We start from the raw sequence: 13,248 nt of genomic DNA, 5'->3' as shown, positions 1-13,248 counted from the left end.
TATATCAATTTGGCATGGTGTACACCACTTTTGGTCAAAGGGTCACTATTTCCAGAAATTTGAGCAAAACTTTGTGAAAATCAACCAAAATTGGTTAAAAATCAACCAAATTTGAGAAAATCTACCAAAACTTAAAAGAAAAGTCTCTCAAAGGGTTGATTTTCAATTTTTGGCTTGGACATACAACTCTGTCAATTGGATCTATATTATATTGCTGTGCTGAATGTAAAAATAAGTAATATAATTTTTGTTAAATACACACTTTACTCTATCTACATAGACACAAGAAGGGCAAAAAAGAGAAGAAACTCGTCATTGGTTAGTACTAGAAGAAACTCATCAACAACGACAACTAAAGGTATGCATTTTAACCTTCCTTTCTTCTGTTATATTTATCTCTCAAACTAATGCTTTTATAAGCTTTAAGCAAACAATTATCTGCTACTGCTGTTGAGACATATCAATGAGACACATCTACACATATTCTGACACATACAGGTTTTTGTTACTATACCTATTTTTTAGGTATTGACCTTGGACCCATACGGTTTGAAGATTCAGAAGGTGAGCCTTTGGGAGTAATGATTACGAGGGTTGTCAATGATTATAGCAGGCCACAAAGATGGATGATGGACAAATTTTCCACTAGACTTTTTTAATAGTAAAAGAAAAAATCCCCAACACAAAATATGAATATACAAATTATGTATACAATTGCATCACATATGTCTGCATATGTTCCTAATTTTGATGCTAATATAAGAAAACTGTACGTAAATAAACTTGAAACTTGTGGACAACCTGTAGATTATTAAATATCCTCCAGGTTTTTCAATAAAATTTTTTTCTTTTTTGTTTAGATTCTTCACATAGTCAAAATTCTAATCAATCCGGAAGAAGTAACCAAAATGAGACTCAACATAAAAAGCAGCCTAGTAAGTCTAACTTGAGACATAATTGCGCCGTCAGTGGAGACTTTTGTAAAAACTCAAATTCATATATTAAATTCCTCTTAACTCATTTCTACATCAAAATGTCAATGTGGACTTTTCTAGAACTCAAATTCATACCCTCCAGGTTTTAGAATGAACATTTTTCTTTATTCTTTAGATTCTTCTCATATAAGTCAAAATTCTAATCAATCAACACTAACACAATCACTTAGTCCAAGTCAAATGGTTCCAAGTAATAACCAAAATGATGAATCCGGAAGAAGTAACCAAAATGAGACTCAACATAAAAAGCAGCCTAGTAAGTCTAACTTGAGACATAATTGCGCCGTCAGTGGAGACTTTGTAAAAAATCAAATTCATATCTTAAATTCCTCTTAATTCATTTCTACATAAATGTCGATGGGGACTTTTCTAAGAACTCAAATTCATATCCTCCAGGTTTTAGAATGAACATTTTTCTTTATTCTTTAGATTCTTCTCATATAAGTCAAAATTCTAATCAATCAATACCAACACAATCACCTAGTCAAAGTCAAATGTTTCAAAGAAATAACCTAAATGCTGCAACGACTCGACAGCTCAGTAAGTATAACTCGAGACCTAAATTTTTATCTGAAAAAGTTTGAATTTTCATATGGATCTAGCATATCGGATATTATAGCATAGTCGGAGAAATGAATAAGTCGCAGAAAGTAAGAGTTTGAACCGAGAACCTAGTTCAGAGCCTTGTATTTGAGTGGCCTTAAGTGGATACCGCCTCATGTATCATTAGTGTTGAAATGGTAAATAAATAGTTACTGGAAAAAAATGAAAGAAATGAGGAATACAACAGATAGAGAAAGAAAAAGTCTGAAAAGTTGGCAGAGAACCTAGTTCAGGGCCTGATATCTGAGTGGCCACAAGTTAAAAAAAATTAAAAATAAATGAGTCAGACTCTTTCTATTTAAGGGAGCCCTTCGATTGGCTAATAGTGCCCTGCTGATAGAGAAAGAAAAAGTCTGAAAAGTTGGAAGAGAACCTAGTTCAGAGCCTAGTATCTGAGTCCCGGGGGGGGGGGCACTCAAGGTAAATGACCTACCAGACGTTCGGCCCTTAAGGGTAGGTTTTTCATAGTTTAGCTAGTGCACTGTAAGGGTAGGAAATTACAAAACTGCGCTGAACTGCACTGTAAGGGTGAGAAATTGTGATAAAAGGCCAATTTTTTGGTAAAATTGGCACAAAATTGGTAAATTTTGGAGGAAAAATTCCACATTTTCTTGGAAAATTGCAAAAATTTTCGCCCTTACGGGCGAGAAATTTTGAAAAAATGCACTGTAAGGGTACGATTTTTCATGCAAATTCACTGCACTGTAAGGGTCCGATTTTAGAAGCCAAATTTTGGGCCGAACGTATGGTCGTTTTCAGATCGAGTGCCCCCCCCCCCGGGATCTGAGTGGCCATAAGCTACAAAATAAAAGATTAGTTAAAGGAATAGTGTATTGCTACGCAAATCAAAATATTATGGTCACATGTCTGGAATTTGATTGGTCGAGCGCGATAAAAGTTTACAATTTGATTGGTCGAACGGGATTTTCACTTTCGTTTTCGTAATCTAAACAAACCGAAAAATACTTTGCGACATAAAAAAGTTGGGAGGGGAAAGAAAAATCTTTCGTGTAATTTCTTCTGTCTTGTATCATACTTATATGAAGGAAATTTTCTGTTTTGCTATGCCAAAATTGATTCACAAATGTAAATACTACACAAGAGTTTTTCTATACACAAAGAGATTGTGAGATGAGAAGATATAAACAGTTCTTTTTTGTTTTCCTGTGTTCTTTGTGTTTTATCAAGAGCAGATGAAGAAAATAACAAATAGTAAATAAAGCATAAAATATTTTTTGAAAAAAATAACATCACATTACAAAATTCCTGTATATACATTTGGATTTTAAAAACTATATAAAGTATTTACAAATTCTTTATGGCTTCACTTTTATCAAGAGTGATGCAAAAGTATTTGAATAATAATATGACCTCCTCTTAGAAATTGCCTTCCAAAATATTTCTTTCCATTCAAAAATTCTCAATTAAAGCACCCTCAGAATTTTTCACACAGTAGCACTTCATAGGGAAAACTGTTGGTGAAAAAATACTTCCTTTTTTTAGCAGAAGATGTTTTTAATATCTTAAAATTTTATAATTGAGTATATCAGTCAGGGAAATCCCTCAATTGCGGTATACTGCAATTGCGGTAGTTTTCAATCGTGATTAGCCTACAAAGGCTTATAACAGCTACATATAGTGCTGGTCGACAAAGATAAACAAACATCGACTGTAAAAAATCGTACAAGAAGATAGCTTTTCTTTATCAAAAGAATCTGATCTACGGAAAAAATATTTTGTCTGTGCGTTAAAAAGATATGATCAATTATGTACAAAAAATTGCCTGTTTTCTCCTTGAATCTTGAATTCTGGTTCTTGAGTATACTGCAATTGCGGTACATGAAAAATTTAAAAGTGACGTATATACTGCAATTGCAGTAAGAAATTACTACCGCAATTGAGGGATTTCCCTGACTGTATATGTATTTATCGTCACTTCATACAACATCAGTCACAATATTCCACATTCACTCAAGTTAACAACGTAAATAAAATGGAAACAGTTCTTCTTACAGCAGCATATCCATACCACTGTAAAAGATGCAGCTATGTCCATCCATCACGAAACAAACTGGTACATGAAAAATACATTCAACTGTTCCCAAATGCCAAATCATAGCATGTACGAGGACTTTCAAAAAGGGTGCAGAGATATGTAGCTTCAGAGTTGAACCATGCCAGAAGCACAAGAAGACAAAGTCCCTTGATCGATGGTTTGATCTTAATTTTCAATGATAGTCACAGGATTTTAAATTTAATCAAATCAATGTGTCCTACTGCTACTTCCTCAACATTATTTCATAAAATTCCAAATCAGTGAAATATGATGCTCAGAACCAGAGTCTTTCGTTCATCGTAGAGTTACTTTTCACTTCATTTTATTTGGTTCGTGCAAAATCTCATGATACAGTGCCTTTATCGAGAAAATAATATAAATATCCACGTTCCATGATTATATCCTGAAGTTATGTAGACTACAGTCTCCAGAGTTGATTTTTCAAGTCATTGGATGAACAAAAATGTCCCATATTTTGAAGTACAAATCATGAAAATCTTCTTTGAACAAGGCTTTCTTGTCTTGATGAGTTTCATTCACTTCTCAGATCCATATATGAACACTTTCGAGGGGTGAACAAGTCTTTCTTGTCTTGTTGATGAGTTTCATTTCACTTCTCAGATCCATATGCACACTTTCGAGAGAAAATAGAAATCTCTTTCTCCTCTTGAGTGTTCAAAATTGACTACATTGTTATTTAACTGAAAGAAGCAAGAGAAGAGATAGTTCTGTATAAATTGGTTAGCAAAAGAATTCAACCTTGATGTTAAATATCTTCTTGTATCTTCAGCATCATAGAAAAATAAACATTGAAACTTTGCACAAAGATAGTTGAATCTGCTTTACTTATTTGCTTGACACTTAAAAGTTTCACATTAAAAATCATATCCAGCTGAATCTCGAGCATCACTGAAAAATATGCTTTGAAACTTTCCATAATGATAGTTCAATAATAATATGACCTATTTCAGTTAATATTAACACTGCTCAGCCACAAAATGATCAATGAAGATCTCGTAAAGATTGCAGTTTTTCTTAATAAAAATTTTCCAGTCGCCATTTTCTTCTAGCTCGTTTTTTGAGCAAGACTAAAATCTCGTTCGGTTTTCTCGCGCCCTTGACGGGAAATACTCACTCGGGTAGTTTTACTTTTTGCGGGAAAAACATGAGCGAGTTTCTTTGCTGCCGAGTTCAACTGTAGCAATACACTATTCCTTTAAGCAGGCTCAACAAAACTGAGGCAATAACTAGGAACATACTGGACAATCCAAATGCGCGATAAAAAAACTCAAAAAACAATTGAAAAACTGTTTGGTGGGGAAATCTTCGAGGCATGTTTTAAACCTCAATTTTAATCAGAATTTCTAGGCAACGGTCAAATCTCCTGCGCTCCGGGCATAAAACTTCAATAGAATGTTTAAACTACACGCTGATTGGATTATTAATTTATTATGCGTATAGAAGATTTTTGGATATGTTTACATTTCCCAAAGGGGGTAGGTACTGGCTGCCCCTATCAGTGCGCATATCCCGAAGAGAAGCTCAAGCAGAAAAGATATGTACTAGTTATCGCATGATTTCGAGTGCAATACGAGCCTTTAGGCGAGGAAAAATATCGGTAAAATCTCGGAACGAGTAAAATATCGAGTATTGCACGAGAAGTCATGTGATAACTAATTTATTGTCGACTCAAAAAAATTGTCCTCTTTTTGTTTCAAAACTTACTTCCGCCTTCTTCTGCTTCTGTGTAGTTTCGAATGTTTTTATTCGAAAATCTAATTCGAACGTTAGATTCGAACAAAAACATTCGATAACTTCCCGCTGAAAATATTCACACAAAAACAAAACTTTTCGATCATTTTCGATCCAGAAGTTTTGTTTTGAAAAGTTGCAGATTTTTCAGAGATGTATTTGAAAGTTTCTAGATTGATAATTCAAAATGCAGATGATGTACAGTATTGTTTTGATGAAGAAGAAACCCTCCATCATTGGATTAATCAGATTGATAACATTCAGTCTTTTTCTATTTTTTTGTTTCGATGACATATGGCCATGGAAAAGAATAGCAGAGGAAGGAGTCCCACGATGGAAATGTATGCTTGTAAAAATGGTTAAAGAACAACATTTTTTCAACAGCAAAACAATTTGGACACTTTCTTGATTATCGTCAAGCTCTAAATGTTTCGAATTTCAGAAGGAAGATGTAATGATTGTTGAGTTGAAAAGTCAAGGACGTACGTTGTTGTCTAGCCTGGATATCCAAGCTCAAAATTTAAGAAAAAACAAAATTTACCTCAACATACAAAGTTCTTAAATTATAGAGCTTGGTCTCCCTAGAGAATGAAAGTGAAAACCCATGTTTCCTAGCCAACCCAGGGCAGCAAAACAGAAATTAATAAAAAGCAGTCTTACAAGATCTAAAACTATTAAAAACATCCAAAGATTACACCAAAGTCCATAAAAAAGTTTGCATGCATTATCATGACCAACCATGTTTTCTTGGAAAATGGACTTGCCTCTGTTTTCTTCTTTTTCATGTTTTCGTGTAACAGAAAGCCCTATCTTCACTAGCAGCTGGAGGACTATCCTATTTTTGCTTTAGAATTGCTCAACACCGTGTAGATTGGCCCTTACGGTTTCAGCAAAGTGAGCGCAAGCAAGCGGACTGCATTCTCTTAAAGAGAATGCAAATCGCTCTAGGGAGACCAGGCTGTAAATCAGAACATAAAATATCTAAAACTAGACTGTGAAATAATTTACAGCCTGGATATCCAGGCTAGTTGTTGTCGAGAAAGAGAATTAGGAGAGAACTTTTATAAAAATCACTCGTCATTTGGTTTAATACAAGACATTATTGCCGACCCAAAAAAATATCAGCGTTTTGATTGGTCGAGAGCATCGAGATATTTGCGATATTTCATATTTCTTTAGTCTGGAAATATGACCGGGTTGACTTTTGGGGGACTGGGTAAGCGGCGGGAGAAAAATCAAAACAAAACAGCCGAAAAGAACTGACCTTCGGAGAAACTGACTTGGGAATCAAAGGGAAAAACGCAACAAAAATATGTTCAGATTAACTTTTACTTTGGAGTTCTTCCATAAAAGACACTAAAATCAAATCTGATGAACTAAGAAATTATAAAACTACTTGACACCACCCAAATATTTTCAACTTTTGGCAAATTTGTCCGTGTGGTAACCAAACAGTTTTTTAACAATGCATACAAAATAACTTGAGATTCTTGAATGTTTGCCAATAAAAATTCTCATAACATAACAAGGGAAGTGTAAGAGAAGATATGACATAGCCTGCATATTGTACCTCCAATTTATTTAGCACAATGTACGCTTTTAGGCCAACCTGACAGTGTTTCATGCAAGACTTGCATATATAATAAAGTTCACAACGTTTTCATACTTTTTCTCCAAATAGGAAAGGTAGTATCTAAAAAAACTAGATTTTGATTTGATTATAAATGATGTTTTTTGCACTTTGTGATCAGCTCCCTGCTGCTTTGATCTCTCAAAGTAATATTTTAATTATTTTACTGATACCACCATACCAACACTAGAACAGACTTAAACAACAATTTTCAGGTACACCTAGCAAATCACAGAAAAAGTCTTTGCCTGTGCCTGCCATGTCACCAGTTGGTAAGATATTATCAGTGCGAGATTGCCTAAACAGCAGTGTCACTCAAACTTTGTTGCTGATTTTAATTTGTGCTGCTGTCAGTGTTAAATTTTTGAACTGTAGTTATTATCACAGTGATGAGAACTGTAAAGTTAGCTTGATGTTGATTGGATATTTCCAGACATTCTCCATGAACAGGTTTTTCTAGTGGTATGTCTTCGCTTTTTTAGAAGCTGCTCAGCGACCAAACAATATAATGGTTAGAGTTAATCAGTTGGAACAGCGCTTGAGAGCTTTTGAAGAGCAGAACAAAAAGGGAAGACAGGATGGTTACTTTCAGACCTACAACCAGGGTAATAATGAGTTTCCTATACTGCTTCTAGCCATTATCATGTGTGTAATTGTGAGTTGTGCACAAAATTACTAGAATCTGATTGGTTTAGAGTAGTCCAATTGTTGTGTAATTAACAATTTATCACTCGTAACAAGGGAAGAGCTACCATAATCTGCACAAGTTCTTTCTTCTTTGTTAATCTTGATTAATCATTAAATTCGCCATTTCGCTAATTGATTGTTTGATACTTGATTATATTAGTTTTATAACTAGTCTATTGAGGAATCAAAACCATTTACATACCATTCAATAAAATATATATATTGTTTATTTTAAATATATTTTCCTTTTATTTAGGAATATGTTAGAGTATGTACCAGAACCTTGATAAATGATCCTTCAAATGATCTGGATTGGGATTTCAACTTTAGGTATTTTATTTCTTTTAAATGTTTCTCTCAGTCTTTTATTAAAACATCCACTCATCTCCAAATCAAATCAACTTCCAACTATTATTGAATGAAAATTAACATATATTTTATAGAGTTAACACTGGGCCAAGTCATGCAACAACAGAAAAGATAAAATTAAATGTGATGGCACTTGATCGAACAATGACAGAAATCGAATTTAGAGGTATAATTTTGTTTTCTTTTTGCACAAACAACTAATGCAAAAGTCACTTCATTCCAGCCAACTTTGTTTATTTTCGGCCAAAAAATCACCCACTTTCCCCATTACCAGCCTCCCTATTTCTTTTCTTTTTTCTTTAAAGGGACCCCTCGCTTAAAAATGATAACAAGACACTCACTTCATAATCATATGAAAAGCAACTTCCCAAAGTATTAGCACGCAAAACTCTTTCTTCGCTCCATAATTACAAATTATAAATTTTGATGTTCACTCAACTTTCAGAAATTTCAAATGGCTTCTGAAGGCCTTCGAATTTTCTCGCGCTCTTGTCGCACCAAGTCGTCGACACAAATGCACCGGAAAATTAGAGTACGAGTGTAGAGGCCAGCTCTGGTTCGAACAGTCTAGAATCCGTGCTCTTCTCCTAAGAAAAACCCTTTGCTTGGAGTCGAGTTGCGGATTAATGGAGAATCGGTATCGGCTTCAGAACTCCCAATGAGCCCTGGTTGTGTTGGTTTCAGTCAGACGGAGACGCCATACTGTTTTCACAGGAATCTTTCGATATCTCTACAGAAACTAGCAGTAAGTTTTGTTCTTTGAATATGTTGTTAGGGGTTTTTGGACCGATATAATTTGTTTTCATAAAGATCACAAACAAGCGAGGGGTCCCTTTAAAGAGTTGGTTTTTCAAAACAATAGGGTAAAACAGGTATAAGAAGCACACTGCAATATTTTTTGTAAATACAAATATACAAATTAAGGGTGAAAACATCTCCTTCCTCCTAACTTGTTTTCTGACCCCCTACCTAAAACAAAATATTGAAATATTCCCAACATATATTAATTACGACCCCGTCATTTTATTGATTTTCTTTTGGAGCACTTAGTTTATTCTACCCCCCCCTACTGTAATTAAGCACAAAATTGTTAGTCAAATATTGTAAAACTTAAAGTTTTTCAAAGCTTTTGCCTTCACGAAGTTAGTCCCTTCCATCCTACTGCCAACCACCCCCGCGAACTGTACTTTACGGAATAAACTAAACTGCAGACCTTCCCCATTAGCCGTCAAAGAGTATTGTAATACTTTGAATACCAACTGGGAATGTTATCACTTTTTTTCGATTATAAGATCATTTATATATTTTTTATATAAATGTACAATGAATATAATGCAATTACAATAGAAATGACTATACTTTTATTTTTTGTTCTAATTTTAGTGGCTGTCAAAACCTATTTCAACTCATCTAAATCATATAAATCCAGGAGATCTGAACAGTTTCTAACTGATACTGCAAAAAATGAAAAATAAACGGTAAGGAAATTAATTACCTTGAAGAATTAATTCTGAAATTGCACAATTTTTCATAATATACAAAATAAGTTCTATATTTTTTTCACAGCCATAATTGTTTAAACTAAAACTTTGAAAAAAAATTGTTTTCTATACAATGACCTGGGCGAATCAAAATTTCCATTATGACTGAAACAGTTATTTCTTGAGCAATGCACTTGGTGTTTGCAATAGGATAATGGTATATTTTCTTTCACTAGAAACTGGTCAACCGAAAGAAAGCTCTCAGAAGGTCGACAACCATTCCAGGTGTAGATAAATTGGTAATTAAAGAAGCACTGAGTTTGGAATTCATGTCTTCAGAAGAAGAGAGAGAGGATGATGAAGATCTCCAACATTTCAAAATAAGGCCGCTTCGAGAAAGGACAAGAAGGTTTGATAAATATTTTGAGGCGTTAGATAAAAGACACTGGCAAAGACTGTCAAAAAAGTCACAAAGGATGACTGTCCAAAGGAAAATGGGCCCCTACAGTTGCAGAGGGCCACCTAATGTTACTGATGCAAATAGTTGGGCAATCAGTACGAACTGATTTTGTAAAGGACGATGAAATTACATTTATATTATTGTTGGAATTTGTTCAACGTTTTTTTGTTAGAACAAGGGAACCTTTGGAATGATATTAAATAGGTAAACCTTCTCATAATGATGGAAAGGAAACTGCATTAATGTATTATCAAGCTAGTGTCTTGTGTACGTTTACTTATATTAGAAACTAAGGGAAATTATTCTTTAAGAACTGATGTTTTTCTCCGGTTTCAATATTTATCGCCATGATTACCATTTCTCTGACTCTTTTGTTCAAAGGAAAAGTTACAGCTAATTTTCTTCTGTTTTTTTACTTTATTTGGACGTAAATTCATTTGTCATCTCTTCATAGTTTTAAATTTACTTTACTTTAGTATATTAGATTTACTGTTTTACTTTTACTATTTTATTTCCTATTTTATTTTCTTATTTTATTGTGGAGCAGGTCCTTCATCATTTCGTATATTTTTTTTATATACAGTAAGCAGGGGCGTATCTAGGATTGTTAGGATACCCTGCAAATAAGATACAGCTATACATGAACCAGAGATAAAGAACTAAAATTCATTTCATTTAAACACAAAATGAAGCTGGTAAACCTAAGATAGTTTTTTGGGTTAAAGAGTTTTAAAAACCAAAAAAGAGTGGCCTCTAAAATATGTAAAACATGAAGGAAAGAGAAAGGAGGTGTAAAACATTGGCAATTCATTATACCAATGGCAAAAATCATAACTATCATGAATTTTTTTAAGAACTTTTTGAACTTTACACAAAAAAGTGAAAAATGATAGCAAAATAATACAATAGCACACAAAAGATTATAAATTATACAAAAATCTTTATCTGATCGTGATAATAGCATTAACAATAATAATAATATTTACCAAACTGTCTAAAACTTTTTAATATATAATTTTTGATTCTTATTATGTCAAATTTATTCATCTTATTGCTGACTTAATAATTTCAAGCAGATTAATAATAATAGCCTTTTGCCATTTCAAATGAAAATTTAGAGAAAAAGAGCAAAACTATTTTATTCATTCAAGAAAAGAGTATTTCATTAGAAAATTGATTAATGTGATGCATTAAAGTATCTAAAATTAGAATTTGTACCGAAGCTGAAATCTCCGAATCTCTATAGTTGGTTCATCTTGAAATTGAAGTCTAGCCCCATTCTGGTGTCTCGAACAATAAAACAAACCATATGTCATCAGAAACTCATTTATTCATTATGTACATAATGCAGCATGGTTTTGTTTGGTATCAAAATTCAGTTGTTTTGTTATAATATTTCACTATTTAATAGTCTTGGAAAGCTTGAAGTTTGGTGACATTACCATTCAATTTTAAATATTTTCTTTGATTATCATTATTATTTTTGATATATGAATGATTTTTCGAAAATACAATTAATTGTGCGTCAAAAAGCAACAGCCATGGCCAGGGGTTGAACCTGAATCCTCTTATCATCAAGATTAGGACTAGAATATTAATCTACCATGACAAAGATGATTGATTACACCAAAAATGACTTTGAAGAGATTTACTTTGGCAAAAGATTCTTTTAAAGATTTGTATTGTGCATATTGGCCAATTAGGACATGACTTCATCAATGAGTGTTTTTTGAAAACAATTTTAAAGTACCACCCTTTGTACTATCCAGCAGTACATGACACCCATGACACTTTGTACGGCGGTGGGTTTATTCGTCAAACTTGCCTTATAGAAAGAAATTTTGACGAATTTGACGATAAAACCATAAGATTTTTTTAATTTTCTTATTTCATCATTTCATTTTACTTTAGGGTTACACATATAACAAACAAAATAAATTTGACCTATAACACTAGAAGCTTACATTATTATAGCCTTGGTCTTGTTGACCATATTCCTTACATGGATTACCATTTTCTATGTAAAGGAAATGTAAAGTTCAATTCTTTTATCAGACTTTTATATATTCTCATCTCACCTATGGTACATGGTTGGTATCTGAAGACTTGATTTTCCCCGAATTCGAATTCTTTCCTAAAAATAAATTGAATTTTATTTTAGAAATTCTAACCAATTTGGTACTTTTTCATTTTAATTGCTAGGGGGGGGGCTTGCTGGGTTTATTTTTATTTCACTGGTGATAAAACTTCTCACGGAACAAATATGATTGACTTTGTTTTTTGTTTGGAAGCTTTACAGTTTGGCCTGGTTTGATTTTTTTTACAATCAAAGTTTTTGATAAAGTGCTAATAATGATAAAGATAATATAAACTAAAACTAATCTTCCCTGATACACTACAGAAACAAAACACGAGAGCTTGCTATTTATGTATTATCTGAGGCTCTCTAGGGATTAAAAAAGCTTATATCTGGTATTAGGACAAAATTTTGAAAATTCATATCATTTGTCTAAATTTTGAAAAACTTTCAAGGAAATAAATCTAAATTGATTTATTTTTTGGATTATAGAGCCTTCAAATATGAAAATGGATCATTATCAAGCTAAAGTGTAAAAATGCTAATACAATATCAACAATGTCAAAAGATAAATCTATAAAAAGTGAATAAATGTAAGGTTTTGTCAAAATAGAAATGTCCATGATGTGTTATGGATATGGAACAAAAGAGTTCCAGAATAGCTTGAGGTTTGACAATACTTCCTTCCAAAACGATGGACAAAAGTCGATTTTTTCTAGATGAAAACTTCTGTTTGCAATTTTGAAAATAAAAAATAACCAAAATATCGATTTGTCACAGCCATCCGTCCTTGGATCTGGAAAAAGTAAGGACTTGTAGTTTTTAATTTTGACCCATTCCGATTTTCTAAGTGCTTTAAGTACGTTCTCCATGATAATGCTCTAGTTAAAGGAACACTTAATGGATCTTCATCAGATATTTTCAAAGACTCCATTCTTGTGTAGATTTTCTTAAAATTGGACGCTGTTATTCTTCCTTTTCTTTGTTCGAACCAGAACTTTGAATTACTTTATGACACATTTTTTTTCATAAACTTTTGTTATTTGGTCATCAGTCAACGAAATAGCTTGGAGATATTTCTTATGGTCATAACAATTGTTATCTTTGAATATTTTGGCATGTTCCTTTAGAGATGGGA

At 33.0% G+C, this 13,248-nt stretch overlaps 1 protein-coding gene across 2 annotated transcripts; it reads left to right on the top strand.

Annotated features, from left to right (window-relative positions):
• Nucleotides 1-1,088: 1,088 nt before the first annotated feature.
• LOC136815734 (uncharacterized) lies at nt 1,089-9,553 on the top strand. Of its 2 annotated transcripts, XM_067072181.1 has the most exons (7): nt 1,089-1,251; nt 1,425-1,535; nt 7,252-7,308; nt 7,519-7,641; nt 7,980-8,053; nt 8,167-8,258; nt 9,476-9,553. In XM_067072181.1, the coding sequence occupies exons 1-5, from the start codon at nt 1,176-1,178 to the stop codon at nt 7,988-7,990; spliced, it is 378 nt and encodes a 125-aa protein (XP_066928282.1). In that variant the 5' UTR covers nt 1,089-1,175; the 3' UTR covers nt 7,991-8,053; nt 8,167-8,258; nt 9,476-9,553. The 2 variants fall into 2 exon arrangements, with proteins under 2 accessions (XP_066928282.1, XP_066928281.1); XM_067072180.1 differs by lacking the exons at nt 7,980-8,053; nt 8,167-8,258; nt 9,476-9,553 and having other exon boundaries at nt 7,519-7,736.
• The last annotated feature ends 3,695 nt before the right edge of the window (nt 9,554-13,248 follow it).

This window comes from Clytia hemisphaerica, unplaced genomic scaffold (assembly GCF_902728285.1).
Source record: "Clytia hemisphaerica strain Z4C2 unplaced genomic scaffold, Clytia hemisphaerica genome assembly, whole genome shotgun sequence".
NCBI lineage: Eukaryota > Metazoa > Cnidaria > Hydrozoa > Leptothecata > Clytiidae > Clytia > Clytia hemisphaerica.
Note: the sequence above shows the minus strand (reverse complement) of the source record. Positions and strands in the feature narration are given on the sequence as shown.

Bases quoted from the DNA above. Each gene is read 5' to 3' on its own strand.
- LOC136815734 (XM_067072180.1), top strand. From the start codon at position 1,176: ATGGTTCCAAGTAATAACCAAAATGATGAATCCGGAAGAAGTAACCAA. The intron at 1,252-1,424 runs GTAAGTCTAACT...TTTATTCTTTAG, and splicing joins TCAACATAAAAAGCAGCCTA to ATTCTTCTCATATAAGTCAA. The intron at 7,309-7,518 runs GTAAGATATTAT...TCGCTTTTTTAG, and splicing joins GCCTGCCATGTCACCAGTTG to AAGCTGCTCAGCGACCAAAC.